The sequence below is a fragment of the Cupressus sempervirens genome, chromosome 1, assembly GCF_028749045.1.
Source record: "Cupressus sempervirens isolate cs-2001-9-10 chromosome 1, ASM2874904v1, whole genome shotgun sequence".
NCBI lineage: Eukaryota > Viridiplantae > Streptophyta > Pinopsida > Cupressales > Cupressaceae > Cupressus > Cupressus sempervirens.
The window spans coordinates 818,830,142-818,851,824 of record NC_143118.1 but is presented as its reverse complement, the minus strand read 5'-3'; the positions used below and the strand labels follow the sequence as shown (position 1 = coordinate 818,851,824).

General features: G+C 34.5%; 1 protein-coding gene across 1 annotated transcript; it reads right to left on the bottom strand.

Moving 5' to 3' along the window:
* Positions 1-394: 394 nt before the first annotated feature.
* On the bottom strand, positions 395-21,081 carry LOC149580386 (protein PHOTOSYSTEM I ASSEMBLY 2, chloroplastic-like). Its single transcript, XM_089790507.1, has 4 exons — positions 20,808-21,081; positions 4,228-4,411; positions 1,269-1,361; positions 395-800 (listed from the first exon to the last, which is right to left on the bottom strand). The coding sequence occupies exons 1-4, from the start codon at positions 21,066-21,068 to the stop codon at positions 670-672; spliced, it is 669 nt and encodes a 222-aa protein (XP_089646633.1). The 5' UTR covers positions 21,069-21,081; the 3' UTR covers positions 395-669.
* Between the last annotated feature and the right edge of the window lie 602 nt (positions 21,082-21,683).

Below are 21,683 nucleotides of genomic sequence, written 5' to 3'. Positions count from 1 at the left end.
ATACTCTGGACAAAAGGTAAGATTTGCTCTGGCCTAAATGTCAACTGGGGAATCAAACAACATTCAGTTGCATCACCAATGATGACTTCAATTATAAAGAAATCTTTTAGGTTTTTACTTTCAAGTATAGTTTTAGAGGGACAATCCTGAAACCAAAGATGAATTCTTTACCAAAAATGCAAAATTCTAGCACGGGGTCATTATCTTAGAAAATCCTATTTTAAAATGATAAAAATTCTTAACATAGAAATCTGGCATAGCCATATCAAAAAATTAAAAACCATATGTAACAATGATCATACAAAACCATTGCAGCCCTCATTCAGCTCAAATTTGCATGCTGTATCCCTTCTTACTACAAAAAATGCAGCCAACAAAGTTGAGAACAAATCTGTAGACATTAAAATATCTGACACGAGAATTTTTTATTAATTGGAGAAACAAAGATTTGCTTTACTTTCATGGAGCCTACATCCTAACTAAAGTCAATGCATAAAGAATAAACTCGGACAGCATTTCAAATTTCTTTTTCCTGTCCTCCTCTATTTTAGGAGTTATATTACAAGTAGATTTCTAAGCCAAGGAATCCCAACTAGGTTGGATCTCATGCTAAAATTGAATTGCTTATGTACTTGAGAAAGAGTAATACACAAGATTGAAAAGGCAACTTCAAGAACTTGGCACAAGGCGGCCATGGTACATCTTATCCAATAACTCCTTACCCTCAGGCCTTCGTAGTAAACCCTTGTTATTTGGTAGCCCAGTTCCAAGACAAACTGGACAAACTAATTTCCCACGGCCTGCATTAAAACAAAGTACAAGATTAGAGACTGATTGGATCTTCAAACAAAGAGATCTTACAAAAAATGCATAAGAAATATTCAAAATATAAGGAATGTGAAATGGGAAGAGAGCTGTGCAATACAATTGATGTGAGACAAAGGGGGATCAAAAGTGGCATATGGAAGAGAAAAGAATGAAAGATGACACAGATGCAACTGGATAATGAAACTGACTATTAAAAATGCATTCTGTGTGCAGACAGGCAACAACATATAATATTGCCAGCACATATGATGATAACATGAACAAGAGAGAGAACAGTATGCTGTAACAGAAACACCATAGAAATATTATTTAATTGGTTCAGAAAATGCTGTGATTGTCATGTTCTAGATTTTAAATGTTTTTTCAGTTTTCATTGATTGATATGCATTGTGGCTACAATAGTACACATAGAAAGTTAGCAGCAACAGAGATCAACTAACCATAGCAATTTGGGCACTCTGTGAACTCATATACATCTATTGCACGTTTTCTGTTCAAAGCTTTCCATTTGCCAGTCCCACCACACATATCACCTGAAACGAACATATGAAGAAGTTTGACAGTTAAATCTTGACAGTGCAACAAATACTCCAGTCTGAAACTTAAAATAAGGTCAAATATTAAGCACAAGCATAAAAACAGTTGGTAGTAAAAAGAATTAACTTTAATCACAAAATGCCAACTAGCAGCCTCATGGTAGCATTTCCAGAAAGTGTAAACCATATAAGAGTGACTTTTATGATCTGTTTAAAATTGAGATTCATAATTGAGAAAGTAAAGAGTTAATTGCAGACTAACAACATTTGTCAATATGGTGAAAAATACAAGGTTTGCCAATTGAAAGGTAGCTAAATAAAAGTTAATTACTCAAAGCAGAATAAAATTGAACCAAATGATGAAAACTTAGGGCTCCTCTAGGTAGATATTGGGGTTCCTTACAAAACAAATGACTAAACAACCACCCGTTTCATAAAGGGGTGTATATATTATCCTTTGAAAAAAAATTGATGTTTAGAAATGCCAAAAAATATTTGAAGGCACATATTAACCATAAACAAGGCATTGAATAATGCATTTATGCATTAACGATATATCCTTGTTGCTTATGGTATAATGTCACATACAATAGAAACTTGACATATCAAATCCACAATTTCAGGAAACAAGTCATGCATAAGAATCACTTTAGCCCAAGAATGAATCAGTCTTGCAGAGCTAGCCATTTAAATTGGCAAAAAGCAATTTACAGCAAGCTTCTGTTAATGGACATGTAGGAAGCTAGGCTTTGTGGTGATAAGTAACAAGAATTTTTTAAATGTCCCTGATATCAGACTTCCTTCATGTCAGTGCTCTTTTTTAAGTATAAGCAGTATGTGGCCACTGGCTGACACAAATATTTTTTAAGACTCACCCAATCAATATGGTGCAACATTACCTTAAGGTTTATTTTTTAAGAGTTGCCCAATCAATTTGGTGTTACATCAGGAATTAATAATATTTTGTTTTAATTGCATTGGGATTTGTTAAGGCCTAATCCCCAACATGACTAATTAGATTGCCATTTTCTTGTAGAAGTTTGCAGTACTGAGATATACTTTTCAGGCAATCCATTTATGGAATCTAAATTATGGCTTCAAAGATCAACCTGCTATCCTTATACGGACATGAAAGAAATGAACTCTGCAGCTGTCTACATGTTGTGATGTAAGTTGAAAAAATTATATCCAAACAAAACTAGAGATACCAGCATTACTTTCATTTTCCTTAATCATTAGTACGTCACCAAGCCAAGATTAGTGATTACAAAATCACCCTATTGAAGTAAGAGAAATATTACTGGTTGACAATTCCTGAGTGACAATATAATAGAAGTTACATCAGAAGGTGCAAGTGTTTGTCAAACAGAATTATATTTGCTGATATATTCCTTCAAGACCAATATTCAAGCAGTTGCACCACAAGATGTAAATGCTTCCTCAGTCAGTATTGTATTTGTTATTTGTTCCTCAATTTGCTTTGAAATGTTCCTTTAATAATCATTGATCAACGGGCAAAATGTTGACTTTGTGCTATAACTTGTAATTGACAATAAAATCGTGTTAGAGAAGTTTCTACATGAACACTGAATGCTGATGAATGTGCCTGTATCATTAGATGCCCATGCATCTGACCATTAATAATCAAATATTACAATTCTGTCAGGACATGCAAATACTCACCCTGGTCTCTTATGATGAACTCAACCTTCTTATGCTCTTCTAGTATATTGGGTAAGATAGAGAAAATACTCTTCTAGAACAATATTAAACAGAATTTTATAACAAAATAATATGTATTCTTTTGTTGTTATTCGAAAAGATAATAATCCTTCTTGGTCGAGATTTCATATTGCAGTTTAAAGTTATTAAAAAGAAAGTATATATTTCTCATCTAAGGGTTGTTAAAATGATAACAAAAATTTGAGCTGTTTAGGGCTCAAAAAACAAAGAATTATAGGTGCTATTCGCAACGCTCTCTAATCACGTGCTAGATTAGTTTTTCCTAGGCAGATACATAATGCTTATATGGGTGTCTAAGCTGTGCAAACAATAGCACCCCTATAATTGTATCATTAACTATACATTTTTTTAGTAGCAATGAAAGAAACATGTGATGACACTTCTCTCTCTAACATTACAATTAAACAATCAAATGCAACCGTTACCAAGTTTCTTCCAAGTGTACTCTTTTTGTGAAAGGATGCTAACCCCTGACATCATCTGTTATGTTACATTACATTCCTATACTGGGGAAGCATTAGATCAAATCCATTCATTGCTGAGCTTACTTATCCAGGTGACTACATCAGCATTCGTCCATATTTGTTACAGATCAGAGATTGCCAGTAAAGCAGACCCAGTCTGGACCAGCGACCACTATCATACACTGTAATGCTTTCATAGACCATTGAGCAATTATTCATTTTTTATTCAAGGAGGATTTTGACTACATCAATTTTGTTGATAAAGTGAAGTTGTCGGAGCCATAGTTTTCTTGTATTCTGTGTCTAGGTTAGAATGGATTGACGATTTAAATTTTGAGTTCTTTTACCCAGTGTTAATTTCCTCAAGCTGCTCATAAGATCTGATTTGAAAATTGACAAGAATAGCAAGGTTTCTTACAAAAAGGTATTCAAAAAGGTTGATCTCAGGCTAGAGTTTCACAATGACCAAAGTTGTTAGATAAAGTTCATACATTATCTAACAGTTTTGAAGATGAAATGAACATTATTTGGCTTTCCTATCTTGAGTAGTATCCCTACACCTTCTCTGAGATGTCTTTATAAGATTTAAAAATATATGATTCACATTTCTGCATTCAACAAGATCAAAAAGAATGAGTTCATGAATCTGTACTCACAAACTACAGCACCAGAGCCACCGCAGTTCTTGCATGCAGATTTAAGTTTGGGAATATCATCGTCCACTGTGCTTAAGCCATTCTGTTCTAGTGCGTTACTACAAGCTCCACTACTATTAGCTGAAGCAATAGCTAGGCACATAGAACATATCACGAACCGGCGGGAACTAGAAGGATGACTCTTCTGCAAGAGAAACAGTAAAGTTTAGTCATTGTCCCAATCTTAAAAAACTGTCCATCCAGGATCAATTAACTACATGAAAGTGTGCACACCAACAAAGAAGATTAACTGAATTTTTGTCATATTAAAAGAAAAATTACAGAGGGAAAGATAAAAATAACACATTTAAAATTTATAATGTGCTTTATATTTCATGCTACATCTAAATCCATAACCTTGAATATTAAAAAGATATACAACTCTTTTCAATCGGATTATAATAAAATACAACTAAAAAAAGGCTATAATGACACTTTAGAAGATTGGTGGATATTAATAATAGAACAAACATGGCGAATTTGGAGGGAAATTCAAAGTTATATATTATACCAAAATATTAAATATAATCCTTCAAAGCTGGCAGAAGGCTGAAGGAAGAAAGATGAATATGTATAACAACCATGGTAAGCCACCGGCAAAGAAAACATTGTTTTGTCTGGATAAGTAGAATTTGAGTTTGACTCAAAATCTCCAAATCATCAAATGTAAAGAGTTGGAAGGATACTGATCTAGGTTACACATTATCACCAGCGTTGAACTCAGAAAACAAATGTCAGGCAAATGAGCCAAAATAATTAGCAAGATTATACCAAAACACATCAAACACAAGAGATGTAACATATTCAATTTTTAATATTTTATAGAAAGAAAGAAAGATGAAAATCCATCCATCAGAAAACCATAATCTAGATATAAAATTAGATAAAGATAACTAGTAAATATTATAGACAGTAGCATAAATAATAAAAGTAATCATCAAATGTACAATCAAATCATCATGCACTCCACTATGTAATACATGTGCAGAAAATGACACTAAAAAAACCTAGTTGGCAGAAAATGACACTTAAATAACCTAGGTGGTAGAAACAATAGCCAACAATGTAAAACTTTTGAATTTTGTGACTTATCATGGATGGGTCTAACTCTACTAAGATTCACAAATTTTCTTCAAATATTTAAGAGCCACATGGCCCTGGGTGAGCTGAAAGGAGGAACTTTGTTTCACATAAAAGACCTTTAGAGAAAATAAAATCTGTACATATGAGTGAAAAATATGAAGACATTCCAAAACAATATCATTTTGAAATTGCTTCACTCTTGTCAAGTGGCAACAAGAGGACTTGGAAGAATTTTAAAAATGTGTCTATTAACAATCCTCAAGTCTTAAGTTTTTTTGATATGAGTAGGTTTAGAGACGTCAGTATATCAAATAGAATTTCATCAGATTCAGATTTCAAAGCTCCCTCAAAAAATATATGCACTCATATCATATGAGGTCTTGCTGACGCAGAAGCAGAGGTATCTTCCATTGGATTAATAATACTTGTATAGATGTCTCAAGAAAAAGTTTGAAAGTCGGGAAATTAATCATATCTCAAGTGATATACTGATTCTCACACACATGGAGTTAATCTCTTAAAATGCTAAAGATTTCAGTTAAAAAACCACATGTTTAAAGTCCACAAGCTAGAAGGTTTGGGTTCATAAAACACAAGATATTGGTATAAGAACTCAGTGGTAGGTCATCAACCCCTACAAGAAAATCCTCCTCTACTTCAATCTCTTGTACGTCCTTAACCAGAGGGGAATGGCTTAGAATTCTTTTTTAGCTTTTAGTCAAACAAAGATCCCCTGTGTTTGCTCAACACAGTCAAGTACATGTATCAAGTTGGCCAACAAACATCTAGTCACAGACGTATAATTGTAAAATCTGAAAGACTCTTGTTTTCCGAATGCTTCGAACCAACAAATCCTTGTGAATTGGCTCTGAATTGACTGTTTTAGCCTTTGATAGAAATAAAGTTTTACTATGTTATGCTTTTCAGTCATCATGGATCATGTTGTTTTCTGGTTGTTTTTCCTTTTCATTGTTTAGGATCCCACTCAAAAGTCCTCATTTTCTTTATTTCTTTGGTTGGTCCATCTCAAACTTCTAGCATTCATCTTTGTCAACTTGACCACCCTGGAAAACCATTATTTCCCTCCTAAAATATTTGAGATTCCTCTATTTGTTTAGTCTGCAAGCAAAGCTTTGGTCAAGGACAACTAGAGAATACAGATCTTGGCAACGTTATGCTCTGTGATTATTTTTGGTTGTCCAAAAGTCTTCTGCTGTGTGTCCTTTTTTTTTCAAGCTGTTTGATCATAAATAAATAAAAATTTGCTGTATATGTTTTTCAAATTTGAGCATAATATAAGCATGTGGAATGGATTCCACAATGTCATTTTTTTCTCAAGTACCTTCCCTTTTTGTGTGCCTTGACCCTACATGGCCCCCATCCCATTTTTAGAGATCTTAAAGTAGGGCTCCTTGATAAAAATTGCCTATGAGCCATCTGTTGTTATGAACCATACGACTATAAAGTGTTTCTGTTAACATCAAAGTTGCATGGATAAAAATATGGGGTATGGTATCAGATATGAATACAGACATTTTTAAGACCCCTGATATGGATATGGTTGCATATAATATTCATAAAAAACAAATACACATATATTTCACAAAATTCTCCAAGTTATTAGAGGATACTTTCATTAATTTAAGAGCAATATAGACATGTAATTGCTACATACATAATTATAAGTTGATTTATCTATTAGGATATTCTAAAAAATGATTAGAGTTTCTCTGGAAGATAATCAAAAAAAGGGGTAGCTAAAATAGAAAAACATTTCATTTTTCTTCCTCATTTGGTATAGGTTTTCGCTTATACCAACAAACAAAAAATTGCATGATTGAAGTTTTTTTCAATTAAGGATGATATATGTAGAATTTTAAAAAAATCAAATCACATAGTATTTGGCAAAGTCAGAAAACTAAGGATTTTGTGGCACGTGTGGGTAGGGAATCTGATGTGTATCCATGCTATATTGTATCCATACCCGATACGGATACGGATGCAGGGATACATGCACCCAAGGAGGGGCAGGGAAGTTTCCAGCTACTCTGATCAAAATCCTAAAAAACATCTAAATATGTGGGCTGTACATTAAAAAATGTCAGTCTATTTCCACCAAGCATGCCTTTCTAACCACTCCCACTTCCTTTGTTCCTTATTGAGATAGCAAACATACTCATTTCATCATGGCATTCACCCCTTCCCTGCCCTCGCTCCAATTTTCCTTTATATCCATTGACTTGTTAAACTTCACTCTTCAAAGTAGCAGTCATGAAGCAATCCAAAACCCCGAGCCCCAATATTTCCCACTACATTTCTTCATCGAGATCCCTTGCTTGGACTTCCCTCCATTTTTCTCACTTAGTGGTATGACTTCCCTATCAGCCCCAACCACTCCCATTATTCACTAACACAATCAACTACTCCCCTACACATCTAGAGGATGATAAAAATTAAGACTAAGGTAGACATTATTAAGGTTTGGATTAGGGTTTCTCTTGCCCAAACACCAATATTCATCAATATCAGCATGAATTTTCCTGTAACTTGTCACAATAAAGGTGGAAAGAAACCAAATTCCCAAAATTGATCTAATGGAGCTTTGCAACCACTAGATTTAACCTGTTGGATCCCAAAAGACACATTTTATCAAAAGGGCATGGACTAATAAGGAGAAATAGAAGAAAAGGAAGATGCCCTAAATTATCTCGTAGCTACTATTGTAGAGCCTGCTAACTAATATACTATCTCCAAGCTGTTTTTCCAATAGATTTTTGTCTTAGTTACCCAGTTCTCCCCTTGGCCCTTCAAACCAAGTGAATTTCAAACTAGTTCTTGGTCTTGGTCCTGGTTACCTTTTGTGTTCCACTTGGGTTTGAACCCAAGCAGGTTGGTTCCTTCGGGTCAAACCCGGATCGAATTAGGGCAGACCCAAGTAGACCAAGTGTGAACCAGGTACAGTTCCATTGGGAACATTCTATAATTTAGTGCAGAAAACAATTATTACAAAATTTGAATAAAGTTTTTTAGCATTACAAACAAAATTTTCTGAAGTTCAAATATTTATTACATCAAATTAAAGTAGCCCTCAAGATTTCTTCCAATGAAATTTTTATATCCATTTGTTGATAATGGTCCTTATCTGAATAATTGGAAGCGATGTATAGTGGTAAATCATATTTGAAACAGTAAACAACACCCTCAATAGGTGAAGGGAGTTGCAAGCTACTTATATAACGTTTTTCAAGTAGGATGTTAATTACAAACAAACAAGCTCTTTGGACAATGAAAAAGTAATAAGTGTTGGACTGTTAGTTTTTAGTGATCTCTGATAAACAAAACTATTATAGTAGATATGAATAATAATTGATATTCTTAATTGAATAACTGTAGAATAGAATTGTTCTTCAAATGGTGAATGTTCTTGAATTGCTGAGATGCAAAATATCTTCCAATGAATATTGCTGATAACATGTACAGTAGGATGAATATGCTGATTGTCTTTCAATGATGACTGCAAAGGAGAATGCTGAGAATTTATCCTATAATTATAATGCAGATCAATGGGACTTATAATGCCATGTATTGATTATTTTCCCATCGATCTACACTTGTGTATATGTACAAGAGAAAGGTCATGCCCCCAAAGACTCTATGGAGGCATAACAAACCAACAGTTAGCTAATATAATCCAACATGATCAGCAGTAACACAAGACCCCCGATAACATATGCATTATGATGTCCGCCGATAATATGCACATAACACTATCTGCCGATAATATTATCAAACGTATGTTAAGACAATCATCTAAACACATGTTGATGCGAGTTTTTTATCACTACATAACACATTAGCAATTGAATATCCGATACAGAGTATCAAACATACAATTCCCCTCTTGAAAAGTTATTGCTCATGAGAAATGAGAATAACTCCAATGTTGCTTACACTTGTGGATACTCGCTCAGTTTTATCGATGTAATTTGCAGGTAATCACGTAGGCGGCCTTACGCTATTCATTTAAGGATGACTTGGGCTTTCGGTGAGATGGTGATGATTTTGTATGAGTGCCAGGTGATGTTGATGGTGACAGTGATGGTGGAGGATGTAGCGCCAGATAATGTTGATTGCGCGAGGAGGAGGCAATAATGGTTCTAATGACTTCTACCTTCCTAACTTTCTTAGAGTGAAATTCGACTACCCAACTACTCGCTATTCTACTCCTACTCCTATGAATGTAAAGGTTAACAAATGGACGGGGATCAAATCTAATGAAAGCTTACCAGCGGCTCCACCTTCACAGATGCAATGATTCAAAGGAAAAATAAACTAGTTTGCCACACAAGGCTTCCCAACAAGCCACTAGGATGCTAGTGGTCTAGTATTGATCCCTATCAAACATCTACTAATGCTACCATGCCATTAGCCATCTACTTCTACTCTAACAACATGAAATGAAATCCTACTTTAATTTGAGAGATGAGAAGAACCATGCGATACACCAAAATGATCATGTATATCCACCATGTAAGTCACAACAATGAATAGAGAACAATTTTGATAGTATTTTGGCAACAATCCTCCAACATAACTCCCTCACAAATGAGAGCAAAATGGTCTTATATAGAGGCCAAAATTACAACCAACGGTAGAGATCAAAAGCAAAATCAACAATCCAGATTGGATCCTAGAAACCCTAATTAGGGTTGCCAACCCATCAACCAATGAGAAGATGCCACCTCGTCAATGGAACAATGAAAAAAGTGAAAAAGTGGCAACCAATGAGAAGGCACCAAAATGGTGGCCAATCAAAAATAGACACTTGTCCTATCCTAAAAGAAAGAGAAATCGCCACTTGGGCTTACATTAAATGATCTAATATAACTCTCCCTTTTTCTTTCATTCTTTTAGCTAAGGCAATGAACTTAGCTAGCCTTTCATTGACTTCCTCCATAGGAGGACAAGGTGTATACTTCATCTTGAATCTAGCTGATTTCACTATGTTGCTTGCTGCTTGTAGCGTCTTCTCATGGTCATTCTCATATTCTTTTGCGAATCCAATGAAAGCATTTAGGGAGGAAAGCGTGTTCAAATGTTTCTTCTTGATAACAACCTTTCCTACCTCATCCAATCTCGATCCAAGTCTTGTCTCATTGATATCCTCTTCTCTAATTTCCTCAAAATCAAGTGTCATCCCAATGTCGCTCATCATGGTTGAAATGGAAGTGTCGACGCCTACGCTGTGATGTGCAACCGACTTTTGTATCTTCTTTGCAAAGGGAGATTGTCCTTCCTTTAGTCTGTATTTTACCTATATCATGTGTATTGTACTGACATTGGTATCGGTTATTCGCCTCATTTTCGAGAAGAAAGTTGTTTTGGGCATCATATCCTCTTTGTCTTTCTTAGTATTTGTTCCCTTAGGATTCTTACTTGCACTACCATCCTCTACCTCGTCACCCTATTACGAGATGGTAAAGTGGTGGACAATGAATGCAAGAAGAACCAAGGGAGACAATATCTAGACAAGAACGAAAGAAGGAAGTCAGCTTAAGGACCCCTTTCAACTCTAAATGATTAGAAGTCACCTCTACCAATAGCCGGATCTTTCTTTCGGAATTTTGGATCAGACTTGAGAATTTCAAATCCCTTGAAAATCAGAATTTTAATTCTTTGGAATTGTCCACCTTTTGCCCCAAAAATCAGACTTCCGTCATGTATTTCTTCTCAAACAAAATCGCCTAGGTCTGATATAAAAATACGGTCCCAAATGAAGAAAATTAGACCTCCATCATAAATCACATATGCCAAAAAAATCAGGTCTGCCCTCAAAAAATGCCAAGAGTGGAAAATTATGCTTAAAACCAATTCGCCTAAGCATGAAAATCCTGCACTTAGAAGGAAAATTGCCAAAGTATGGTGAAATCTGCCTTTCCAAAAAATCGCCCAAAAGAAAGAGCCAAACTGCCCTTGCAAAATCGCCCAAGGAAGAGGAAAAATCTGCCTTTCCAAAAAATCGTCCAAAAGAAAGAGCCAAACTCCCCTCGCAAAATGGCCTAAGGAAGAGGAAAAATCTGTCTTGTAAAATCGCCTAAACAAGAAGGAAATCTGCTCTTGCAAAATCACAAACACTATGAAGAGGGAAAGATGAGAAGTGAGGAGAAAAGAGGAAAGGGTTCCCTCTTATACCCAACTTGCCACTCCCTCCTAACTGGCTGACTGGGAGCCTAGGAGCAAGAACATATTAATTAGACCACCAAAGCTGGCCCCTAATTAAATGCTTAGCACGAAATTAACTTTGCCATGATGAAATTTACTTTTTAAATTGCCAATTAGACCAAAATTGCAAATAGAAAGTAAATAATGCCTTGGAGATACTAAATATTTCCATTTAATAATGATTTAGCAATTAATATGTCATTAAAATTGGATTTTGGCTAGCCAAAAGCCATTTTTCCATATTAAATTACCAATTTCATTAAGTTTTTAAAAATTTTCAAGGCAAATTTAGTCCATTTGAAGCCAATTTTTGCAATTCCATTCAAACCGATTTTGCTAAGCAATTTTAGTTTTTTTTTTTCTAACATTATTTCTCTAAAGTTCAAAATCGATTTTGCAATTTGATTTCATCTCGACAAAATTAACTTTTTCACCAAAGAAAATCAAGATTTTCCAAAAAATTCAAATCTAACAAAATTTCATTTTTTGAAAATTATCCAAATTTACACAATTATATCCAAATTTTCAAAAGAAATCATCTAAGCACAAATTTTACAATTTTATTCTGCTAAATGTTGTTTTTGAAAATTTTGTCTAGCCTAAGGATGAAATTGGTCATTCTAGAAAATCAAGTCGGAACCGGATGAAAATAAGCTAAGCCTCTCCCCTCTGGCCCTGAAGGTGTCCAAGACTTAAAAAGTTTTCAAAGAAATTTAAAAAAAAAATTGGACAATCCAAAAATTTGCCAAGGTGATTAAAAAAAGGGGGTCCCCAAATTTTTTTTGGGGCGACGATGTGAGAACCTCACAACAACACACCCACACACACACACACATATATATAACATCAATGAATATTATCAGATGAACTTAGTACAGATTTTGCATATGTCTGATGAACAAAATTTGCATAACATTATTACTTCTACTAATGCTACACATCAACACTCCCTCTTAGCAAGGGAGAAGTAATACACCTTTAGATTTTCAGAATAGAATATTTGAACTTTATCTGATCTTAACACTCTGAAACAGTGACTAGTCAAATAATTAAAATCACCACGCTATGAACACTATCATAACATATATTATGATCTCTAATCGTCCAAAACAATATCTAGAGTAATCATAATGGATTCGTTATCAATGATCTCTAATTGTTTGAAACAATATTTAGAGATGTCCATGATAACAGGCCTATCATTTGCAAGATCATCACCTTACAAATGATTACCTTCTGAATATATATGTCCATGAAAGATTGTCACCTTTCATTACATATCTGATGCTACTAAACAACAATAGAAGCATAAACTCACATGAATTGAAAACTTAAATTCAATATTCAATATTGCAATTTAATCATACCAAGTTTTTCTCTGAAGTTCAACTTGACTTTAGCAAGAGGCTTGGTAAAGATATCTGTTGTTTGCTCATTAGTAGTGATGTACTCCATTTGAATAATTCCTCGATCCACCATATCTCTAATGTAGTGATGAGGAATTTCAATATGTTTGGAACGATTGAGGAAAATTGGATTAGCTGAAAGCTTGATGCAACTTTGATTATCACAATGAATCACAGTGGGCTTCAAAGGTCTTTTGAACAAATCTACTAACAACTTTCGTAGCCATACTGCTTCTCTAGCACCCAAGGAAGAGGCAATGTATTTTGCTTCAATAGAACTTAATGCAACTGAAAACTGTTTTCTGCTGAACCAAGAAACCATTCCAGATCCTAGACTGAAACAACATCCAGAAGTACTCTTACATTCAGTAGGACCGCCTACCCAATCGAATCAGAATATCCATGAAGTTTAATGTTGACTTGATCATATTTGATTCCCATGCCAATAGTACCCTTTAGATATCTCAAAATGTATTTAGCTGCATGTAGATGTATCTTCTTTGGTGCACACATAAACTAACTCAAGATGTTAGTTGCATAACATATGTCAGGACGAGTATTCACCAAATACATTAAAGATCTAATGATCTACCTGTAGTAATTAGAATCTGTAAGTTCTGATTTGATCATATCATCCTTCAACTTGTGTAAAATGATTTCCATAGGAGTAGAAGCTGGTTTACATTCCATCATTCCAAATTTTGTTAAAATATCGACTGTATATTTTCCTTGATTAAGAAAAATGTAGTTATCCTGTTGCCAGACTTTCAATCCAAGAAAATAGTGCAGAAGACCTAAATCTTTCATTTCAAACTCTGTTGTGAGTTATTGTTTGCATTTCTTTCTGAGATGTTCTTCACCTGTTATTAACAAATCATTAACATATAATACAAGAATAATCATATCATCATCATCTATTTTGAAGTAGCTTCGTTTTTAGAATATCCTAACTTCATTAGATAGATGTCTATACTTTCATACCACGCTCTAGGAGCCTATTTGAGACCATATGGTGCTTTCTTCAATTTACAAACATGAGTTTTGATGTCATGAGTGTTGAATCCTTCTGGTTGCTCGATATAAACTTCTTCAATTTTGCCATTTAGGAATGTTGTTTTGACATCCATTGATGAACCTTCCATCCTTTCGATGCTGTGATAGCCAAGATGGTTCTAACTGAAGTATATCTAGCAACTGGTGCAAATGTTTCTTCATAATCAATGCCTACTTTCTGTGAGAAACCCTGTGCTACAAATCTGGCTTTGTACTTTTCAATGCTGCCATGATACATGCTTAATTTTAAACAACCATTTAGAAGAAACAATTGATTTGTTTTTAGGCCTCGGTATTACATCCCATACATCATTTTTTAGTATTGAATTATATTCAATCATTGCTTCTTTCCAAAACTGACTTGAAAGTGCTTCTTTAACATTTGAAGGTTTTGTTTTTACAAGTTCAATTAATAATGCAACATAACATGATTGATTTCTTGTTCTTTTACTTTCTCGAATCACTTCATTAGGTTCAACCTGATTTTCTTCTATCATTTTCCTAGCCCAAAGTGGCCTCTTTTTATTGTTGATATTTTCAGAATCTTCATGATTAGATGTAGTCATAGAGGATGGTTCAATATCATTCTCCCTGTCAATTTCTACTTAGTGATTTTCATCTACTTCAGGAATAGATTCAATAATAGATTTATCAATATTCCTAGAAATATTAAAGGCGATATTTTCTTCAAATTTCACATCTCTACTAATTTCGATTGTTCTTTGACCTGGAATAAAGACCCTATAGCCTTTGGTTGTTTCATTGTATCCAATGAGCATCCCCTTATTTCCAAATGGTTCTAGTTTTGTTCTTTTCTCTTTAGGAATGTGGATATAAACAGGACATCCAAATATTCTTAGATGACTTAGATCTGGTTTAATACCCGTAAATACTTCTTCAGGAGTGGTGTTCTCTAATACTATGTGTGGACATCTGTTTTGAATGTAGACTACAATGTTAGATGCTTCAACCCAGAAGGAAGTATGAAGATTTTGATCGTGCATCATTGCTTTAGCTGACTCAACAATTAATCTATTTTTACATTTTGCAACTCCATTCTGTTGAAGATTATATAGTATAGAAAACTCCATCTTAATCCCAACAGCAATGCAAAACTTTTTAAAAATCTCGGAGATGTATTTGTAGAAGTTGAGAAAACCAACTTCACAGTTCGTCAAGAACACCTGCATGCAAAATAACCTATTGCTGAAAAGAAACCAAAGAGGAAAAAGCAAAGCTTGGAAATCTCAGCGGAGTACGAGAGAAAATATATTCCAAAATAATATAAAAAAAGAATTACAAGAGTTCAACCTTAAAGGTGAACGAAAACCCTAAAGCCTAAAAAAGCTAGGTTGCACATTATAATTAATATAAAATATTAATTATATGCACCTAAGAGATAACTTAAAAAGCCTAGAGTAATAGACAATGTAATTAATTAAATCAAAATGGTCTAATTAATAAGTGTAAACAAACAATTACTCTAACACCCTTAAGCGAAGCTCAGGAGGTAAGCTAACCTAGCACAGCTATGAAAGCAGAAAAATTGGGTCCCGGCAACAAGGCCTGATCAGGTACCCAAAACAACTAAATCTCTGTAAACCAGAAAAAATAGAGAAAACCCAGTGGGAAAAACTCTACTCCAAAAAGAGATAGTTGAAAACCTAGTGAAGGACTGAAGAAGCCTCCAACTAGATAAATGCTCCAGAAAATAGGAACAAAGAGTGATCATGAAGAAAACCATTGAAGGATGAAGAAGCCACAAACTTTGTCAAAAAAAAACTGCTGCTCTATAGAACCTCCTTTAAAATGAAAACTGACCAGGTACCAAAGCCTAAAGAGTTGATCAATCGAACTAAGGAAGCAGGCAACTGAAAAAGAGGGCCAAAAGAATTGCATGTTGAGGAACTACAATCAAGATGCACAAAGAGTACATAAGTGTGTATTGAGGTGATCAATCTTAGACACATCATGAGGCTAATGTCATGGAAGAGGCACTCACTAAACAAAGGAAGATGGCAAACAAAGGCAAACATCAACCCCCCCATGGCACTTTATCAAAGTAGTGCATATACAATGGGGCACAAGACATAATGAAACCAAAGAATACAATAATCTGTACGAGTGTCCTCAGATGACACTACTTGAATCAGAAGGCAAAATAAAGCAAACAATTGAAACGAAAATACAGATGCAATATGGCACTTTATCTCAGTGCATTTGCATAAAAATACTTACAAATGATATCAACAATGATCAGAAAGGGGAAAGAGCTGATACAATAGATAATACAACCCAAAAGAAGAGATCCCATGCCATGAAAACAATCCCTAGACCTGAAACACCCAAGATATCCACCATAGTGCAAAAAAATAAAAAACATGATAGAAAGAGCATAGAGCAAAATCTGGATGAAATTACAGCATTTCTGAAAAGTGGACGGAACCAACTTTCCAAAAATATAATGTTTTCAAAAAATGGAGATGGGATGCTCAAGATATGCCCTCCGGAGTGAAAAATAGAACATTTGACTTTGACTGCCAAAACAGGCAACCGAACTACATCTGAGGTATGTGATTTCAATTTCTGAAGTAATTTCATTAAAAGGTATTTCAAGTATTTAGTTATGAAATTTTTGTTTAACTGACTTTAACGGTAAATCTTCTTCACATGAACATGAATGATATAACTGCCTTCTAATGAAATCGAAGTTATAATTGTATTCTATGCTTATGTTAGATGTTAATTTAGACCTGGAAAATTTGGATGTTACAAATATGCTGACTGTCTTTCAATGAAGATTGCAGAGGAGAATGCTGAGAATTTATCCTGTAATTATAATGTAGATCGCTGGGACTTGTAATGCCATGTATTGATTATTTTCCCATTGATCTGCACTTGTGTATACATAAAAGAGAAAGGTCATGCCCTCGAAGAGTGATGACTCTACGTGACCTTTGGCAACGTAGGGTCATGCCTCTACAAAGGCATAACTAACCAACTATTAGTTAATATAATCCAACATGATCTCCAGTAACAAAAGACCCCCGATAACATATGCATTATGATGTTTGCCGATAATATGTACATAACACTGTTTGTCGATAATATTATCAAACGTATGTTAAGTCAATCTTTTATATATATATATATATATATATATATATATATATATATATTGTCATGATCCCTTTTCAAATAATTAAAAATAATAACTTTTGCTAAGGCTGGCAGGCTCACAAAGTGAAGTTTCGAGAGAAGGGGCTAATCTTTGGAAACCAATGGATTAATAAATGAAAATTATTATTAAAATATGTATTATTGACCCCTCTTGGTTGTGAGTTAGGGTTATGCCCTCTTTTAAAGGGGTTTGGAGGCATTTTGGGCTCATTCTAGAACTTGATTTTTGCTCATTGCTTTGTTGTTCTTCAAACGCTGCCAAACCTGTGGAGAATGAGAACCAAGGACGAGAGTTTTCAGATTTTCAGGAAGGCTAAGGATAGGAGTTTGAGGCCATTCCATGTGCAAACTCATGCAGAGTTTGCCCTTGCGCTTAACAATGCAAATTTACAAGTTCTCGGGTGTGTTTCTTGTAAGAGTTTGGTGTTTCCGATTGAGCATTTCATATTAGTTTGGTTTGTTGCTGTATTGTAGACATTTGGATGTTAAAATAGAATTGAATACATGTATTGGGTCGTGGATATACTTCTACGATAGATTTTTAGTATTTTGTGGTGTTTTTGGGCTATTTTGTGTTGTATTTGGGAGCCCGATGAGCATTGTTTTTGTCCTCCATTTGGGAGCTGTTGTGTAAACTCTATACAGATCTGAAAATGTCATTTTATAGGCCATTATGCTGACGAAATTTCTGTAAAAATGTCTACTTTCAAATTTATTAATAATATGTGAAGTTGTGAAGTTTTTGGCACAATTTTGAGCATACCCGATTTGGGTTTTATTGAGAAATTGGTTGATCTTTTGAAATATTGGTTGTTTGATTTTAAAATCTGATTAGAGGCTTTAAATATCATATAAACTCAGAAAGGGGACATTTCATATATATATATAAGTAACATCAATGAATATTATCAGATATACCTAGTATAGATTTTGCATATGTCTGATAAACAGAATTCGCATAACATTATTACTTCTACTGATGCTACAGATCAACATGTACAACTTGGAAAGCAAGAATGTTATTAGTGCAGTCGATCCTAGTAACATTGACAATGTTTGTAAACCAACTAATGCCTTTGATGAAGAAGATGAAGATTTAGGTAATCCATTAGATGATTGAAACTTGGCATAAAGTTCTAATTGTTGAAATTCTAAACAATGATACTTGAACTCGATATTATTTTAATATTTTGGTGTTGCTAATAGATATGATGCTAAGATTACAAGTTTATAGTGTTTTTGTTGTTTTTATGATACTATGTGACATTCTAATCTTAATTCATTTTTCTAGGCTGCATACATATGTATATATGTATATTTTTACATGTCTTTGTATTAACAAACCCAAACCCCATTTCAAGATTTTGACATACCAGTGAACCAGTTCTTCGAACCCAAACTCGAACTGGTAACTTAGATTTTTGTGAGCGATGTCCCTATCTTACATGTGAATCCAAAAGCCACTAATGCTTAAAGGCATGATGAAATTCATGGACAATGTTTTTCCAAGATTGTAACCTTGTGCATTGACCTAAAGGAACATTATTCTGCATTGATTGTTAACAAACCTGATTTCTAAGATGTCAGTGATCTCTGCAGTGCTGTATCTTTGTATTTTCTCTTTCCCTTCTTGAATAATCAGGTTAAAGATCTATATATACAAGTTGTTCATTGATTCCAACAGTTTAACACTTCAAGTATTTAAGTACAGGCCTGTAGAGTTTCCTAGGGTTTACACAGTCATTAGTGTATCTACCATTGGAGCTATCACTCAGAACTTGCAAGAAGGTAGCTGTCGAAGCAAAAGTTTGTAACCATATGGCTTCCTGATTAATTGTAAACAATTTGGAAGTTTTTCAGTGATAGAGCATGACAATTACTTTGCTTTTTGAGATTGTTCCTTCAACATATCTGCTGGTATGATTGTAACAAAGATAGGATTAGTGTCATAACACTATAAATCAATACAAGCATCTATTTGAGCTTCTCTATGTTGCATATGAATATTTATGAGTTTAATAAAGGATCATTAAGTAGACGTGTTTGCATTATATCACAGCTTTTCTACAACTTCCTGTTTGTTGTTTCGATGGTTGTATATGATTCTACTACCCAACAAGCACTGGTTTTGAAGACTAGACGTTCTAGATACATTTCAAATCATCAAAGCCAAGTACCGATAGTATAGGAAGCTGGAGTTGATTAATACTTGTTAATTATGATTCAGTATTACAAAAAAGGAATAAATCTAAAGAAAACCAAATGTTACATTTTCTATTGATCATTTCCAGCACATTCATTCTTGCCATTGTCTATAAAGTTATAAATGAAATTATTTTAAGGAATTGTAATACTAAACACATGTGCAAAGTATTTATCAGCTATAAGGAGGTTTATTGCAGCTAGTAATGCTAGACCTAGAAACGGGAACTGAGGTCAAGTGTGCAGTTTGGGTATGGCTGCTATCTGTTATTTTAGTTGTCTATTTCGTTTGATTTCAATGCCTACTAATGCACGCCTCTAGGAACATCCCACTGAGTTTATGCTGAGCCCAGAGTGAAGGAGAGCCTACTCACTAACAAAGTATGCCATTACTCACCCTCAATTTGTCGACGGACAACACTCTTGAAGATACCCTTAACCCTGAGGGTGTAATAAACATGCTATAGATTGTGGACCTCCAGTTTTGAGATCTAACATGCTTCTTCCTCAGAAGTATCTGTTATTTTAATAATGTTCTAACCATGAATATGAATCACAGAAGAAAGGCATTCTGTTGGAGTTTCCCGGCAGAGGCAGAGTATTGTTTTAGAGACTAACTTGTAGGAGCAGAGGCTTATCGGATGAAAGTGAGTTGCAGCTATAGAGGTGGCCTGCATCATCATTACTCAAAGCTTTCCAGGGAAAATAAATTTGTGGGAATTCTCAAACTTTATAGAATTCAATAATGATGAATGCACCGTGGAGTTGACATCGATTGTCTAGAGAAAGAGATAACTGGTATGGATGGCCAATTGCGACCATTTCTTATCAGAAAACGTTTTGTAGGAGCTTCAAACAGACGAGGCTCTCCATCTTTGTGATTCCACTTGTGCATCAGGGAGAAAAACTGTTTGGTATATAGTATAAGCACATGAGCCAGAAGGGCGCATATGGGGATAAAAGTGCCGAGTAATGAATGATCTTTGGCTGTTTCCTAGCAAGAATACCAGTAATACTTGGAAAAGTATTAATTATCTCACAGATATGCTTCTGTTTACATAAAATGATATAAACTCTACCTGACTTGAAACAAGCCTCTTAAATTTTCTTACCCCTAACAAATTCTGGGTAACCCCCTCCAAGTGACCATAGCCTAACTGTTATACCTAAAGAAGCATAACTATCCAACATAGTAGCAATGGCGTAATCACTGTCCCTCCTCCTAGAATCATTCATGCCAGTTTTAACTTCATGCGAGCCTTCCCACTTTTTTTTCTTGAGACCTTCTCTTACGTGATCTAAATAAGCTAGTAATTATAAAAAGCTTACAACCCACTACAGCCCTCCAATTAAGCACATATATATGGAGGTGTTAAGAGTTAAAATTAGTCTCACCTCATGATTGGCATCCTCGGGTTCACAATAGGAATGCTCCTCTGCCCCAGTGGAAGACGAGTTGACGCAAGCTCGAACTGTGTTCCGCCTCGTAGTCGAGCCTTGCAACTTCACTCCGGCTCTTTCATTGCTTTCGTTGTTATTATTGAGAGGATGGAATGAGGAGGCTGTTGTGGGGATTCGAGCCCGCGACGTCCCCGGGCACAACACCGCAGTTGTTCTGCGGGTGGAGAGGCCATTCATCGGATTGGTCTGAGCCATTTGTGTTACTCCTCTTTTACACTCGTTATCATCACTGTTATTTTGTTGCTGATTAGTTTTTTTCTCGTTTGTAAATTGAGGATGATAGTGGTTGTCTACGTGGCGGCACGGTCGCTTATGGCACAATATCTTTACATTCCTATACACTAGAATATAATAGAAATGAAAGATTCTAAGGTATATTTAAAATATTTTTTTAATCTTAACTTTTTATTATAGATCTTTTATTAGAAAATAAATAGATATCAAGTATATTTCTATGAAACATTTCAAACTGAAATTTTAGTTTATACTTCATATTGTTTGAAAGTAATATCAAGAGATCTCCCTTGATAGTTTTATTTCAAGTGTAGAAACCAAAATTTATGGTTGAGATTAAGATGTTTGAGAAATTGTAAAATTTATAACATTTTGTAATTTTGAATTGTGAATTGAGGAAGAATGTGGAGATTTCTTATATAATTAATCTTAAAATATTTGTTATAATGGTTGTAAGAGAGCACTGATTAGGGAAGTTACAAGTAATTTATGTGGAAAATTTTTTGTGAACTAATATAATCACATGTGATTGTTGTAAGAGCAACTAATGCTTTAATATTGCATTCCCTTCATTGT

What these genes read in the sequence shown, in the direction of transcription:
- LOC149580386 (XM_089790507.1), bottom strand. Translation starts at nt 21,068, where the DNA reads ATGGCTCAGACCAATCCGATGAATGGCCTCTCCACCCGCAGAACAACT. An exon ending in CCGAGGATGCCAATCATGAG is followed by an intron (nt 4,412 to 20,807) that starts GTGAGACTAATT and finishes TTTCTCTTGCAG; the next exon opens with AAGAGTCATCCTTCTAGTTC. An exon ending in TGGCTCTGGTGCTGTAGTTT is followed by an intron (nt 1,362 to 4,227) that starts GTGAGTACAGAT and finishes TGTTCGTTTCAG; the next exon opens with GTGATATGTGTGGTGGGACT.